The sequence below is a fragment of the Chenopodium quinoa genome, unplaced genomic scaffold (genome assembly GCF_001683475.1).
Source record: "Chenopodium quinoa cultivar QQ74 unplaced genomic scaffold, ASM168347v1, whole genome shotgun sequence".
NCBI lineage: Eukaryota > Viridiplantae > Streptophyta > Magnoliopsida > Caryophyllales > Amaranthaceae > Chenopodium > Chenopodium quinoa.
This window is the reverse complement of record NW_018742205.1, coordinates 1174468-1191113: the sequence shown is the minus strand read 5'-3', so window position 1 is coordinate 1191113 and position 16646 is coordinate 1174468. Positions and strand designations below refer to the sequence as shown.

The window sequence follows — 16646 nt, the reverse complement described above, 5'->3', positions numbered from 1 at the left end:
ATACAAACAATTATTAGAGTAGAGTTTTTAGTACGAGTAGTGTAAGTGTAAAGCCGTAATTTAAAGTGCAACCGTTATATTGCAACGTGGACGGAATATTCCACATAGAGTTATAGTCACTTTTTGAGAAAAAGAAAAGATTGGAGAGAGAGATTGGCGCCAAGTACATCTCAAAGTCTCAAAGTCACAATTATAGGTTCATACTCATAAAAATTCAAATCACAAGATTTTACCATCTCAAAAGAAGAACGTTGAAAGATGATTACTTTGATGTCATCATATTCTTTTTATCCTCAATTATTAAGCTTTTCTCCTCAACTTCCTCTTTACGCAACTCATACTTCTCCTCATCTTTGTTTTTCTGGGTTTTTTGGTGGAGATAATCGAGCTTTCTTGTTGCCAATTTCAATTCAACATTCCAGAAATGTGTTTATTATAAGAAAATCCAGTAGACAAAGTGTTAATCTCACTGAAATTGGTATGTACTTCTCTTAGCCCTTTTATCAAACATGTTATCTGCATTGTTATAGCGAAACAGCTTTTCATGTGATAATGTTTTTTTTTTTTTTTTTTTTTTTTTTTTTTTTTTTTGTGTTTTTAGGACATCTGTTTTCAGTTTTCCAAGTTCTGGGTATTGATGATAGAGTAGCTAATGATATTATTGGGAGAAACCCGGGTTTGGAGGTTGTACCAGTTGAGTTGATTCGCAGTCGTATTCGTGGGTTACAATCAGTTGGAGTGAATGAAGTTGTATTGTCTAAGTTGATTTCCAAACACCCAGATGTATTAACTGCTGAAGAAGTTGGTTTTTTGATAGAATTTATTCATGATGGTTTAGGAAATAAGATTGAAAGTATTCAGATTGAGCGCCTTTTGCTTGGGGTTGAGCCTAGGTTTATTGCAGGATTTGATAAGAAGGTTGATTTGCTGCTTCAACATGGTATTCCTCAGGAAAAGATTGCATATATTCTCAATAATGTTAATCTTAGCAAGGCTTTTTGCTTGAAGTCATGTGAAGAGATTCAGAGAATGTTGACATTTTTGAGCCGATTTGATGCTGTGAGTATCATTGCTAAGCGCCCTGCAATACTCAACTATGATTTGGATACTCAGTTAGTACCGCGAATTGGGTTCCTTCAACGGCTTAGTGGGGGAGATACAGATGCCGTAGGTGAAGTTCTGAATAGACTGCCTGCTATTGTAACCTATAGTGTGGAGCATCTGCAAGGTCATGTGGAGTTCTTCAGGTCATATGTTGGCCTAACTGATCTAGAAATCTTTAAGATAGTGCTTGTTTTCCCGAATGTGATGAGTACCAGCAAACAGCGGAAATTGCAGCCCAGAATTGATCTTTTGAAGGAATGTGGATTGGATTCAGGAGAGATTTATCGGTTCCTGATTAAAGCGCCTTTGTTTCTTGGCCTTTCTTTCGAGAAGAACCTCTCTCACAAGCTGGCAATGCTGGTAAAGATTGGTTATGGCCATAGGACGAAAGATCTTGCTATGGCAATGGGGGCTGTGACAAGAACAAGCTCAGAGAATTTGCAAGAAGTCATTGATTTATTTTTGAGCTACGGCTTTTCTTCTGAAGATATAGTTGCAATGAGCAAAAAGCATTTTCAGATACTGCAATACAATCCAAAGTCTTTAGAGAAGAAGATGGATTACTTGCTCGTAGAGATGGATCGAGAAATAGGAGAGCTCATGTCTTTTCCTGCATTTTTGGGGTACAATCTTGATAACAGGATCAAGCATCGGTATGAACTGAAGAAGAAGGTTGTAGGCAACGATATGTCTCTGAATAAGCTGTTGAGTGTCTCCAGTAAATCATTCTCCAAAACAAAGAAGCAGTTGGTCCAAGTTAGCTGCGATTTGGATGAAAAGGGCGCTGGTGAGATAGAGTAAACGGTAAATGCATCATATTCTTGGTTGTTTCAGAATTTGACATTTTATTAGATGAAATAATGATTATTAATGCGTTGTGTTCATTTGGAAATTGTACAACTCAACACTTAAAAAATACGAGTAACATTTTTATATAGCTCATACCTTCTTTAAAATGACAATAATCCATAAAACATGCAATGTATTCATAGCCACTCTCTAATTACTGTCAACTACGGAGCAGTTATTTAGATTTAGTACAATAATAAAAAACGTATATTCCTTAATAATATTTGTAGTTGGACCTATGTATATTCTTTGTCGGATAGAAGTGAGGAAATGGTTAGCCTAGTAGCCTACTAGTATCAGTTCAAGAACCCCATTCTTAAAGCTTTTAGGCAGCTCTAACAGTCGTAACTCTCGTAACAACCTTGACTTCGACGATACAGAATGTGCCGCTCAAGGTGTGGAAAGTTTGTCAAAACTCTGAACTCAGAAATTTGAATATGTTGTATGGTTCGTTCCAAGCTTTGTGAATGGTGATTCTAACTTCGTGGTTTAATCATGTACATGATGAGAGGTCTGATATGGAGTACTTGTTACTTTATGTATTTCGTATAACATTGGGCTTTGTATATTGAAAGAAAGAAACATATCATTGTATTTTACTGGAATATAATGAATGCATTCTCTTTTAATTCCTCCTATTAGCATTTCTTGCATAAAATAACAATTTACTTGACTGCACTTCCATGTTGGATTACCAACTACAAATGTAATGATATACCTTAATCAAACTGGTAGCAAATTCGCCTGTAAAACTGTCTCCAAGAGAAGTACAATCTAAACTGAATGCAGGTTTTTTGTACTAATATGGACTCTGGAGTGGAGATATTGGGGTTGCCAAACCATCTTCTAAAGGCAAATGTGCGTTCTCCCATTCTAAATGCTACTTTGAGATGTTCTTGGCAATTTGGCCTACATAAGAATTGTAAAGTCTTCGTTTCTCAAATCCAAGCGATTTACCTTGAATATGGGCAGATAGATCAGTAAGGCAGTGTTGTTTGTCACAAACTGATGGGCAGATACTTCAGAGAGCCATGCAGAACATCTAATGAAGGTCTACTTTATCTCCCTATCCTGGGTTTTCGCGAGGAGAAAGAAAGAAACACCCATCTCTGGTGAAATTATTTCCGAATTAAGGTTATAAGTGTACACAGCAGATAAAGTTCAGAATCTGAAGTAACAATCTTGTAATTATTTGTGAATTTCACCACGCATCCTTAGCTCCTTACCGTTGCAACAATAATCAGTCGGGCCCATAGCATACACAATTTTATTTTATTTTATTTTATTTTATTTTGAGATAAGCTTAAACATACAAACTAAACAACATTATTAAAAGAAGATAAACTATTATTAGCCGTAGTTGCGAGGATGTGCATCTTGTCTACACGGTCTCTCTGAACTTTGTGGATGCTACACCATGCAAATGCCTTACTAGCTCGGCGAATGTTATCAACCGTCTATCGAAGACTGACATCTGTGATTGTATTTTGTTTGCTCATCTTCCTAGTTATCTTCATTTGAAGAAATTTTACTTGTATAAATATAAAATAACTAGATGAAAGTCGTTCGATGTATGGTTTTTAATACATAAATTTCATAAAAATATATTTTTCATAATTAGACTCTAAGTTATTTTTAATTATTTTATTCATTTTACTATTTAATTGTTTTTACAAAAAGAAATCCTATTATAATTAGATAAAATTACTAATGCCTATTAGAATAGTGTAATTTATATTTTTTTTTAATGTAATTGTAAATATATTACTCATTTGTTAGATATTTGGAAAAAAATTTCAAATGTGAAAAGATATTTTTTTTTTTTTTAAATAGTCTAATCACTATTCATTGTTTTTTATACTTGAAAATAAACTCTCAAATATCATATTCGTTAATTTTGCTTGCGTGAAGATTGAATTTTTTTAATCTAAAATAAAATATAAATATAATTTTTTTTCATAAGTTGAAATCAGTCCAAGCTTATATGATGCGCCGAATACTTTTCGAAAAATGTCTCCTTTATATACCTTGCTATTCTAATTCGTTGGTCAATTTTTTTTCCTATAAATTAGAATAGCTAGTTTATTTAAAATTATTTAACTTATTTTATGATATACTTCTTAATATTTAACTATTACACTATATATGATTTTATTATAATGAATATCTCTTACTCTGCATGTTTTTTTTTTTTAATACAATTAATTAATATTTCTTGCATGCCTTTATGAAAATTAGTTCAAAGAAATGCGATGGAGGATTTTTTATAAAAGGAAAAATTAATTTCTATTATGTATAGAACGTACTAAAGATGGTACCCGGCATGGCCCAGCACGAAAAAGGCACGACACGACACGGGTACGGTATAGGCACGGCACGACACATTACTATGTGTGTTGGGCCGTGGGCCGCCTTTATTTGGGAGAAGTACGATAAGGTCTGACACGACAAAGCACACTAAAATCAATGAAATTTTGCTTAGACACGTAAGCCCGTTACGATGACACGTGGGCCTAGGCCGTACACGAGCTAACCTTTTAAAAATTTCGGCACGACCCGACACGACACGAAGCTCGTGGGCCTAGCCATGGGCCAGGCCTAACTAATCCCAAAGCACGTGAGCCTGACACGACCCAACACGACAAGAGCCATCTTTAGAACGTATCCTGCTAGAGCACGAAGTATATATGTTTCTTGCGACGAAAATTAGTCTTTGAATAATTGTAATAGGTAGTTATGGTTTTTATTTATTTTTTATTTTTTATATTTTATTTTTAATTTTTTTTTTAATAGAAGTTATGGGTGGTTTTAAGAAAAAGTAATTGGTATTGTTTTTTTATTTTTATAATATATGTACTTCCTTTGTCCCTTAATAATTGTCTCTTTTGGTAAAATTTTAGTCCCAAAATATTCACCTTATTTGTCTTTTCCAACAACCATGCATTAATATTGATTTTTGTTTTTTTACCAAAAATTCCCTCCAATTTGCAACAACATTTGTGCAAATTTAGCTTCCCCATCTAAATTTTATTTTGCATTTCTATAATTTTATTACTTTCTCTCTCTACTTTTTTGCATACCCCATGTAAATTTACTTTTCCAATGTATTTTTACTACTCCCTCCGTTTTTAAATACCTGCTCCATTTCTCTTGGACACGTATGTCGATGCTAATCTTTGATGAATAATATCTTTAATTATCAATAAGTATAAATTCTAACAATTGAAAACTAATAATCTATTCCTTGAGACGATTCCAACAAGTACTCACAAGACTATATTTTTTCTTATGTATAAATCACAAACTTTAGTCAAATTAGGATAAATGAATAGTGCAAAAAATAAAAATGGAGCAAGTATTTAAAAACAGAGGGAATACTTTTTATTTAAGTTTCTTAATTTCCGTGAAATTTAACCAAAAAGGACAATCATTAAGAGAGAAGAAGTGGAAGTTATGGTTTTAAGGATTGGAGTTTTGGAGTGTAGATAAAGGTTGGGGAATTAAAAAAAAAAAAAAAAAACTCTACAACTATATAATACGAGTAGAAGTTATTAAAAAATTAACGTTTTTCATTTGTTGGATATTTAGATAAAAATTTTAATATCAATAAATAATAATCTGTATCTTGTTTTAAAATTAAATTTAAATATTAAATCATCATTTTTTTTAATGACAATTGAATTTAAATTGTCAAATCTAATTCAGTGATAGAATACTATCTTTGACTAATTGAATGTGAATATATTTTGTAAGTATTTTTGTAGATAATTATAAGCTTGCCTAACTTAAAGGTCTAAAATATTGTATAATTAGATTATTGAATATTCAAAGATATTCCTAGAATCAAGTTTTGTATCAAATGAACTAATATTTTGTATCAATGCAAATCAACCTTACATAAATGCATTTATATATTGTTTCAAAAAAAAAAAAAAAAGCATTTATATATAGGTAATTTTTAGTTATACAATATTCTAGTTCACAAAAGAGTAATGACAATAATCAATAGAGAAAATTAGATACTCTGCATTTACATAATCAATAAAAAGCTTATTGTATAACTAGAAAAACTAGAATATCCAATACATGGTCCTAATGAATCAAGCTTATATAAATGCAGAATGTCTAATTTTCTCCATTGATTATCACCCGTCTCTGGTGAAATTATTTCCGAATTAAGGTTACAAGTACAAGATAAAGTTCAGAATCTGTAGTAACAAGCTTGTAATTATTTGTGAATTTCACAGTGCATCCTCAGCTCCTCACCATTGCAACAATAGGCAGTCAGGTGCGTAGCTTTGCTTGTATATGCTATGTTTTTGCAGTGTAAGACTGGTAGTAACATAAGCTAATAATGATTCTGGAATTATTGGAAAAGAAATGAGCATGTTTGAACTTATTTTTTCTACTTATTTAAGTGAGCCGTAGAAAGTTTATGAGGTTCCCATAAAAAAAATAATAAAAAAGTTTATGAGGTTATAATGAGGCCTGGCACCTCATTATAATGAGCCGTATAGAATTTTAATTATGTACTAAAATAAAAAATTTGAAGTAAATAGACAACATACTTGTGCTAAAATGCTTGAAAAGCCACTAATAATTTACACCAAAATCGTCTTCAAAGCTTCAATTTTTTTGAAAGGGAGAACAAACAAATTGGGGGGGGGGGGTGGGTTGATGACGAAGAGTGGGAGTTAAAAAAAAAAAAAAAAAAAATTTTTTAGTCTCTTTTACAAATAAATTATAAACTAAAACAATTGATGGGCCCCACCGCTTAACCATAGTTAATTTATCTGACTAATATTTTTTTTCTAGGTTCCAAACGGTGAAAGAAAAAAGTTTAGGTCCCAAAAGGTGAAAATTATAAAAAGTTTAGTCCCTAATTGTTACCTTAACTCGATAAAATATTGACCAATTGATTGTGAATATATTTGTATGTATATCTAGAATATTGTATAATTAAATTATTCAAAGATATTCCTTGATGTAAGCCTTGTATCAAACAAAAATTCTGTGTATATAACGAAGCCTAGCTTCTCAATCAATTCAAATCAAGCTAACATAAAGGCATATATATAGGTAATTTTAATTTATTGTACAATATTCAGTTCACAAATACATAATGCAATGAATTTAAGGTTATATGCCAAATACATAAGATTGAGAAGGCTTGGTTGTACAATATGAGTGAATATTCTAGTTCTCAAATACAACGACCCCTCTATACATGGAAACACAAGGCAATTATTGTGCCAATGCATTAATTAGTAATAACAATATTCAAGGCTACGGATAATATTATAATTTCCTTTGTAACATCAAAATTATTTGAAGTAAAAAATTATGGAAAGGAGTAAAAATTTAACAGAGAAATTTAAAATAAAGATGCATATTTGTCCTTTGGTTGATTCATGCCCTAAACTTAGAACTTTACAACACGAAAATGAGAGGTAAGAGATTTAGAGATTTTTATTTATGTAATAATATTTAGAAGGACGTTAGCTGTTAGGGAAATAAATCAAATTAGATAATTAAAGTGTCGAATTTTAATTTTTACTCCATAAATTTTTATGTAAAATTCTGTTCATGTTTAATATAGGAGATGATTACTTGTTTTCTTTTTTCTTTTTTTTTTCCCCCACATCTTAGCAAGTTATACTGTTATATGACATAATCTTAGGTTGCCAATTTTATTATTTATAATCAATAACACCACATGCCAATGTACTCTCCCTCTAAAACATACCAAATTCATCATTATTTAAGATAAAAAATTAATAAGTTTACCAAAATTAATTGTCATATTCCATAAGAAGATTGTCTTTAAGTTTTGGACAATCTTACAACACAACACAACACCACATGCCAATGTACTCTCCCTCTAAAACATACCAAATTCATCATTATTTAAGATAAAAAATTACTAAGTTTACCAAAATTAATTGTCATATTCCATAAGAAGATTGTCTTTAAGTTTTGGACAATCTTACAACACAACCCCTATATATATATATTCTAAACAACTTGGAGTATTAATCCTAAATACATTATATAATCATCAATTTATCCTCGAGTCAAAGAAATAACTAGTTCAAAGTCCAATTTCTTCATTTGAATTTCAATTGACATATCTTTCAATTCAGTCAATTTCTGTAAAATTTCTCTCTTCTATTTTTTTTTTTTTTTTTTTTTTTTTAAAAAAAAAAGAGAAATCTAACAAATTTTTATGGAAGAAACATTAGTCCTTGTAGTAGGGGCGGGACCAGCAGGACTTGGCATTGCTGCATGCTTAACCAAAAAATCTATCCCATACATTCTTCTTGAAAAAGAAGATTGTTGTGCTTCTCTTTGGAAGAAACGTGCATATGATCGATGCCACCTTCATTTAGCAAAAGAATTTTGCTCATTACCCTTTAAGCCTCATGCACCACAAGCTAATAAATACATGGGCAAGGATGATTTCATTGAATACATTGATGATTATGTTTTAGACTTCGATATTAGACCGCGCTACTATCACTCAGTTGAATCTGCATCATTTGACGAAGCTACGGGCAAGTGGCTAGTTAAAGCCAGGGATATCTTAGTAAAGGCAACTAAAGTCTTTGTCGCTAGTTTTCTGGTTGTTGCAACAGGTGAAAATGGCAAGAGTTACATACCTGATATCTCTGGATTGAAAGATTATAAGGGAGATGTCATGCACTCTAGTGAATATAAGTGTGGTCGTGAGTTTCAAGATAAGGATGTTTTGGTCGTTGGATGTGGTAATTCTGGGATGGAAATAAGTTATGATTTATGCAATTCAGGAGCCAAAACTTCAATTGTTATTAGAAATCCGGTTAGACTTCTTAATTCTTATCTATTGAATCCATTATATATATAACACAAATTAAGAGTAGTTATATAGGAAGTAGTAAGCTAATCCTTTGTTAATACATGTAGGTTCATGTAGTTGCAAGGGAAATGATCTTTGTTGGAATGCATTTGCTAAAATACATCCCCGTATCAACGGTGGATGCTATAGTCACTTTTGCTAGCAAGTTGAAGTATGGAAACTTGTCCAATTATGAAATTCATCGACCAAATGAAGGTCCCTTTTTTCTGAAGGCAACCAAAGGAAGGAGCCCAGTTCTTGACGTGGGAACTGTTGCTAAAATTCAATCTGGTGACATTAAGGTAAATTTCCTACTTCTTATTAATTTCTATTACTCATAGTGTTTTAAGGAAATGATTTATATTCACTTGTATAATTTATTTTTACAAGAGGAAAGACTATCTTATTTCTTAAATTTTACCCTTAATATTTTTGTAACTTGGGGACAAATTTACAATTCAAAAATGCACCTATGTATTGTATATATGTCTTGGCTTGTATATATTTATTGTTTATTGCTCACAGTTTTTTTTTTTTTTGTTAAGGAAATTATACATATTTACTTGTAGTCCGTATAATTTATTTTACAAGAGGAAAGAAAATCTTATTTCTAAAATTGCACCCTGATGTTACTTGGGGACAAATAATTGACAATTCAAATATGCACCTAATATGTACTGTAAATATGTCCATATTTCGAAACTCTACCCATTTCATTACCAAAGTTATTTAATGGAGTTATATAACAAAGATTCTACTGTATTGTTGTATCTTTTGCATAGCCAATTTCGTCATGCTTATACCCTAGATTAAATCTTTCCATAAAAACCCAAGTGGCCATATAATATATAGCATTTGATGTTTTATGTGAATTTATTACGAGTATTTTAATTCTTTTCTTATTTGTAAAATTTATAGGTTTTACAAGGAATTTCGAGGATTAATAAGACCAAAGTCATATTTGAAGATGATGTTGAATTAGCCTTTGACGCAATAATATTTGCAACTGGATTTAAAAGCACAGCATGTGATTGGTTAAAGGTATGCACAATATTAACCTTATATATATGTGACCTTAATTATAATTAATCTTGCTCTCTTAATATTATCATTTGTATTTTCCTCTAAAAAATATTCTCATTTGTATTTATGAAAATTTTATTCTAAGCTCATCCAAAGTATATTATATTATTATGGCATAAACAATTTATCAAATTGTATTTTTTTTTTTGTAGGATTATGATTATATACTGAATAATAATGGATTTCCAAAGAATCGTTTCCCCAATCACTGGAAAGGAAAAAATAAGTTGTATTGTGCTGGATTATCAAGAATGGGAATACAAGGTGCATCAAAGGATGCCATAGTGATTACCAATGATATTGAGATGGTTGTGAGAGCTATGATTGCCCCCTAAACACTATTAGTATTAAGTTTTTTGAATAAATACTAGAATTAATTAAGTTATCACATACTTGTCTATCTTAGTCGCTAGTGTTGAGTTTTTCTAGAAGTTAATTTTCCCCCTTTGCCCTTAAGGTTATGTTGTATAGGGTTGACTTTGTATAACTTCTTCGATCATGCTCTATAATAATATGGGCAAATCTATATTATGTTTTCGTTAGTTATATCCAAGAAAATTAATCAACTCCAAAGAATATATCACCTTCTTGACAATGATTGTAATTGTAATGCAATGCAACAATGTTTTGCTATTCACAAGTTATTAGCCATTACTTAACAAGCTTGCATTATGCTCCGTACTTTGTAGTTATATAACGTCAACGACCTCATTCTAAACCAGGCTGCATTAGAGCTATTGATACATGCAGAGTTGTAGCCAACAGAATAGACAGTGAACAAACAAGTATAAATAGCTAATTCATGCATTTACAAGATTGTCTAACATGGATAGTGTTTCTATACATACATAGCAGTATAGCACCGCGACAAACAGGTCATCCAAAAAGAGGAGGATAATCACAACTGGAGATTCTCTAATATCCAAAATCTTCTCCATGGAGTCCACATCCTGATTTTCAAACCTTGATTGTTTTTACAGTAAAAAAAAGGAAAAAAGAAAAACTGAGTTCTTTAAGGTAATTAGTACCCAAGACTAGCAACCTCAGCCTATTCTGCGAAGGAGGGTTGTTTGTCGGTTTGAACTTGCAAAGGATCCAACTTCTCTGTTTTCCCGTCCTTAGGAACAATAAGCCCATATCCTCCCTCTTTCCTTTTGTATAAAATATTAATTTGACCTGTGTGTATAACATACCCGAAATTACAAAATTGGCAGGGAAACATTTAAGACAAGCAGTGAGCTAAAGAGTAAAGTGCCAAGGTTGGTTACCAGTTTCTTCATTTCGGAAAGCATAGAAGTCATGATCAACATTTTCGAGCTGTTCAACAGCTTCTGTTACTGTTAGGGGTGGCATGTCAAAGTACTTTGTACGAACCACCTGATGGGAAAAGTTCAAAGATAAAAGTAAGACGTTAAGAAAATCTGATAAGCACAAAGTAAGCGTTAAGAAAGCATGATATGCACAAGTTAAGCATTAATAAAACCTGATATGCAGAAGAATATCAGGTCAGTAAGATTAAGAATGGCATGCCATGAAATAAAGCTTAGCAAGTGCAACAAACCAACCTCTTCAATAAAGTCATCATCTTCAACAGAAACAGGAGGGGCTGTTTCCATCTCTTCCTCCAAGATTTCTTCTCTAGTAATTCTTATTGGCTCAGGCTCCCTCACCTTTGAGCGATTGAAGCCTTTCATATGTCGACCATGGTCAGATACTTTGTCCTTAACCTTCCTCAATTTCCTCTGAATTATCGAGGAGACCAAATCAATACTTCCGTAGAGACTTTCAGCATCTTCCTCAGCTCGAATTACTCCATGCCTCTTGGTAAACAAGGTGACCTAAACACAAATTCTTTCAATAAGAATATTACTCATGTAAAGGCGTAAAGCATACAGAGAAACAACGTGAAAACGAAGAGGGTGAAATATAGTACCTCACATCTCCTTAGTTTAGGTCCTTTACCAAGCTGTCCACCTCTAGCAGACAAACGCACATCCACTTCCCTCACCAAATGGCTATGCTTCGTGACAGCTTTACCAACCTTTTCTTCCACATAGCTTCGAACATTATCAGATAACTGCAACACAAACATTCAGGATCAAATTTTCATTACAAAATCACAACAACAGTCTAAAAATCTTCATCTGTTATATAATACAACATCACAACACCAGTCTAAAACCTTCATCTCTTTATTGTCATCAACATTTTCACTCAAAAGTTTTCCCATAGAATTAGTAAATGTACTACTTAAACCTCATCACTTATCCTTCATTAATCAAAATCTACATCCCCACCATATTAAACTAAGAGTTTCTTTTTTATTCCTTGCTAAGAACACAGAAAGTGGCATATTAGTTTAGGCAGACCAAAAATAGAATAGTGGACTACTCCGTATTATTTAGAAATAGAGGAAGTACAAAAGTGATCATTGTATACAGTCTAATACAAGTACATTATAATAGCAACCACAATATTTTTTTAATCAGGTACTCCTATATTGGAAACCTGAAAATAGATGCTCAGAGAACTCAAATAATCATTCTAGGCTATCTGAAATAATACAAGAGTAGCTTGAATATAGGATGGATAGCTAAACGAAAGAGAGCTGCTCAAATGCATCATAAATATAATTATACTTTGTACAATGCAAAAAGACCAATATACTGAAAGGAACACTACTAACAATCTCAACAAATTACTAGAATTTAGTACCTAAAACAATAGTCAATTCAAGAGCAATCTCATAACATAAACGTTCATCATACTCAAAATTAATATCATATGCCTTTAATTTTGAAGATTGCACACACAAATTCAGAAAAAATCCCAGCAAATTACATTAAATCTATCCAATTTTAAAGTTTTCATCAGACTACATAGTAAGCATCCAAAGATACTAACTTTAAACAATTTCTCACAAATTTGGCATAAACACAGCATGAAACAACCATAAATCCATAATCAACCCAGATAACCAAACAACCAAATATTCAAAACCCAACCCCAAAAAATCACAGAAATTACAAAGAGAAATTCAAAAAATTGAATGGAAATTAGGAAAAAAAAACCTCAAGATTACGGCCCTGAAGAATAAGTTTAACAGAAGAAAGAGGACCATCCCATGACATACAAACAACATTAGGCTTGTTTCTGGTGATTTGAACACTCTTAATTGCAACAATAAGTCCCAAAGAAGAAGGATTAGTGAAAGTAGAACGAAGGGAAGATAGATTAGTGGGTGTTAATGATAAATTAATGGAATTGGAGAGAGGATTTGAGAGTTTTGGATTCATATTAATGGCGGATGCACACAAAGTTGCCATTTTTTTATATTTTCTGGGTAATGAAAGGGTTGAGATTTTTTTTGTTGAGTTGCAGAAATTGAGTACAGTACAGAGTAGTGATTAGTGAGTGAGGTTGGAAGATTGAAGAAAGAGGGGGTTGACGTGGCATATTATCCGGATTTATGTTCAAATTCTTGAATCCGAAAAAAAAACGGTGGGTTGTGGGTGGGACCCACTGACCCGTGAATAAAATTGATAATATTGGATAAGGGATGGAGTAGATATTTCCTTGTTTTTTGGCAATTTTTTTTTTTTTTATAAAAAAAAACAAAAAACAAATGAGACATATTGATTGGATCACATTTTGAAAATATTTTTCAATCAAATGAGCATAATCATGTTTGATCTTTGGTGATTTTCCATGATAAAATGATAAACAATGATTTTATGATTAAGGTCACTCACGTAGTCATGTGTGTACGTGAATGTAGCTTATCTTTAAAATTAAAGCCTATTTAAGTGAAAAGCAAGGTGAATTAGACATTTTGGGGGAAATTTGGCAAATTAATCTCATAAGTTTAGTGCCATGTTGGATATGGATGGGATTTTCAATTAGTGATGTTAAATGTACAAATTCCATTTGAGGGTTGTAGGAAGTTTATGATGGATTTGAAATTATATTATAAGTATGATGATTTCAAAATACACAATATAAATAAAATATGAAAGGAGTATTTAGGTCATCTTTTCTTCACCCGATATAAGGTTTTATAGTAAGATTTTTAATAAGGATGATGTAGGCCTCGAGCAAAAAAAAAAAAAAAAAAAAAGAGTGAGGCCTAGTTTGCTATATAGATGATTGTTTGACCACCAAATTAGCTATTTTTGTTATTTGAAAAAGAAATGATAAAGAGCTTAGAGTTAAATAACCTGTGATTTGAAAAAAAAAAAATATAGCTGTGGAGGTAGCTGTTAGGTGTGGTAATAGCTGTTAACTGTATAAGTAATGTTAACTGTCAATAAGCTGTTAGTTGTGAAAATAGATAATTAAATTATAAGTGTTTAGTAAAGTAGTGGTTGACTAGCTATTACATATAAAAATCAATACAAGTATTTGTTTTCTAAATCTATATAATACGTATTATTAAATTTTCAATAGCCACCTTTATAACTTTTAATAAAGCTACCTCCACCACTAAACAGTAAACACTACTCCAACCACTATACTGCCAAACACATATCATTTTTTTTATTAAGTAGTGGTTTGACTTACTCAAAAACTACTACTGAACACGCCCAAAGTCTAGATCATATCATCAATAACTTAATACTAAAACAGACACCGAGAGTGACACATGTCACATCCTAGTGTTGTTTTTTCCCTCTAAAACTTCCTTTTTTTTTTTTTTTTTTTTTTTGTGAACATTTGATACAATTATAATAATATCATTCGGGTATACATAATTTTTCTATACACATTTACCAAAAATATTATTCTAACTCCTTTTTAATTATATAAACCAAGTAATATTAAATTTTGCCGAAAAAGTAATACTCCGTAATAAAACTAATTCATATTATTGATATTAAAGAAATCACTTCTATCTGTTAGATATAATTATTATTTTATTTTTAAAAAAATTACACTTATCGTGCTAGTAGGATTAATATTGGAGCTAGATTTATTTAATAAGTTAGTCTTAATTTCCAAAAAGCTTAATATCGTAGCCTAATAGCCCAAAGCAAAAAAACAGCTCAATTACCATATTCTCCCTCTCTCCGTCCATCAGCTTTTCTTCCTTATGGCTTATCAAATCTCCAGCACCACCAGCGCCACCGTGATCAGTGCAGGAACCGCCGGAGTGATTCCTCGGTCTTTGAACTGGTCTGGTGGCGCTGGAGGTGACGATGATCGCTGAATTAGGGTTTGTCAGATGCTCCATTTTAGTGGTTGATTTCAAGGTATACATCTTTCTTTTTTGTTTTGTACCTAAATTTAAGATTATTTTTGTTTGTTTTCCAATTAGCAGTAAATCTTTAATTAGTAATTCAATTATCGATGTTATTGTAGCTGTATTTTGTCATTTTCTGTGCTAGAAACGATTTGAAGTATGGAGTATATTAATTAATTTAATTGACTGCGCGAAGTAGTATAAAAATTGTTATTCTAAATGATTTAGCTAATTATGTATGTGAAATTGTTTTGTAAATGATCTGGTTGCTAATTGTAGTATATGTTTGTGGAATGTGTTATACAATGATGTCATTTGAGGAGGAGTCACAATGTACTCTCTATTATTAAAATAAATTATGGAATTACCGGGTGTTTGGTTCGGTCATGCTGGGATACACATCATAGAGGTATCACAGTGATAGACTTGAAGGAAGGTTATGATTGATGGTGAGTTTCGGGTAGAGCTGTCAAATCGGGTGTTTGGGTTGGGTTGATTAGGTTGGTTGAAGTTATGTAGGTTCAATTAGCTGGTTAGTTATGGGTTGATTATGGCGGACTTGACCTCATTTTCAGAATTGTTGAATTTTTACTTAAATGTAGATGATAAATTTAATGTCTTGATAATACTGGAGTTACACTGTTATGTTTGATTTAAATGGTTTGATTAATATGACATGATTTGGTTGTGGAGAAAGGGCGTGCAATATTGGTATTGGTAAACGGTAACTGAAATATTCGTTGCATATTATAGGCTATGGATACTATTAGATAGGAAAACTGGCTGATCCTTGAGTGATCCTCAATCATAGCAGAGAGGCCTTAAACCTCTAACCTCACTAGCTTAGCAATTGTTGTAGAGTTTTGTTTTAAAATAAATAAAGGGACAATCATGATTCGTAATGATTAATGCTTTGCTCCAATTAAGTTGCGTCCTGTAGCTAATTTTGGGTCTAACAATCTAACATTCAAATTCTTCTATGAAAATGAGGATAAACAAGCAAATTAGATGGGCACTTTCCTGTTTTCAAGGCTATCAAGGTATTTTGGATAGCTTGTGTCCTCCCACCGCATTGCAGTTTGGTTCCCATCTTCCTTTTTCGGGTTGGTTTTTTACATGGGCCATTGGTCATGCCTTGTTAAAGCAAGTAGATGTCTTAAGCTTAGCTGAACTGCAAACCATTTTGCCGTTTCTATTGCATTCTAGGTAGGGCAAGATATTTCTAGCCTTGCTTGTGCTATGGTGCATCTGGCAGTGAGGAGGTATGTGGCAGTCAAATGTAGGTATATGTACAATCAATACATAAGGTAATTTATAATATATTTAAGTGCTGCAATATTGTTAGAGATATTATTATACTCCGCTGATTATATTCTTGGTGGGTCTTTGCATTTTACATATCGTGGATATTATGAGATTTGGTATGCAAGATCAGTATGAAAGAAAATGGAGTTTCTTGAGAATCTATGTTTCTTGTATTTTAGATTTTTGGTAGTG

At 32.0% G+C, this 16646-nt stretch overlaps 3 protein-coding genes across 3 annotated transcripts; 2 read left to right on the top strand and 1 right to left on the bottom strand.

The window, feature by feature from the left end:
• Positions 1–105: 105 nt before the first annotated feature.
• LOC110727830 (transcription termination factor MTERF8, chloroplastic-like) lies at positions 106–1988 on the top strand. The gene is made up of 2 exons (XM_021907399.1): positions 106–478; positions 602–1988. Exons 1-2 carry the CDS (start codon positions 259–261, stop codon positions 1903–1905), a joined length of 1524 nt encoding a protein of 507 aa, XP_021763091.1. The 5' UTR covers positions 106–258; the 3' UTR covers positions 1906–1988.
• Positions 1989–7827: 5839 nt separating this feature from the next.
• LOC110726192 (probable indole-3-pyruvate monooxygenase YUCCA10) lies at positions 7828–10245 on the top strand. The gene is made up of 4 exons (XM_021905656.1): positions 7828–8791; positions 8896–9129; positions 9746–9868; positions 10063–10245. Exons 1-4 carry the CDS (start codon positions 8180–8182, stop codon positions 10243–10245), a joined length of 1152 nt encoding a protein of 383 aa, XP_021761348.1. The 5' UTR covers positions 7828–8179.
• Positions 10246–10679: 434 nt separating this feature from the next.
• LOC110727819 (ribosome-binding factor PSRP1, chloroplastic) lies at positions 10680–13369 on the bottom strand. Its single transcript, XM_021907389.1, has 5 exons — positions 12982–13369; positions 11844–11987; positions 11476–11748; positions 11179–11287; positions 10680–11086 (listed from the first exon to the last, which is right to left on the bottom strand). Exons 1-5 carry the CDS (start codon positions 13234–13236, stop codon positions 10959–10961), a joined length of 909 nt encoding a protein of 302 aa, XP_021763081.1. The 5' UTR covers positions 13237–13369; the 3' UTR covers positions 10680–10958.
• Between the last annotated feature and the right edge of the window lie 3277 nt (positions 13370–16646).

Excerpts from the sequence above, each read along its gene's own strand:
- LOC110726192 (XM_021905656.1), top strand. The coding sequence starts at position 8,180 with ATGGAAGAAACATTAGTCCTTGTAGTAGGGGCGGGACCAGCAGGACTT. Across the intron at positions 8,792-8,895 it reads CAATTGTTATTAGAAATCCG|GTTCATGTAGTTGCAAGGGA; the intron begins GTTAGACTTCTT and ends TAATACATGTAG. Across the intron at positions 9,130-9,745 it reads TTCAATCTGGTGACATTAAG|GTTTTACAAGGAATTTCGAG; the intron begins GTAAATTTCCTA and ends TAAAATTTATAG.
- LOC110727819 (XM_021907389.1), bottom strand. The coding sequence starts at position 13,236 with ATGGCAACTTTGTGTGCATCCGCCATTAATATGAATCCAAAACTCTCA. Across the intron at positions 11,988-12,981 it reads TTCAGGGCCGTAATCTTGAG|TTATCTGATAATGTTCGAAG; the intron begins GTTTTTTTTTCC and ends TTTGTGTTGCAG. Across the intron at positions 11,749-11,843 it reads CTAAACTAAGGAGATGTGAG|GTCACCTTGTTTACCAAGAG; the intron begins GTACTATATTTC and ends ATTTGTGTTTAG.
- LOC110727830 (XM_021907399.1), top strand. The coding sequence starts at position 259 with ATGATTACTTTGATGTCATCATATTCTTTTTATCCTCAATTATTAAGC. Across the intron at positions 479-601 it reads TGTTAATCTCACTGAAATTG|GACATCTGTTTTCAGTTTTC; the intron begins GTATGTACTTCT and ends TTGTGTTTTTAG.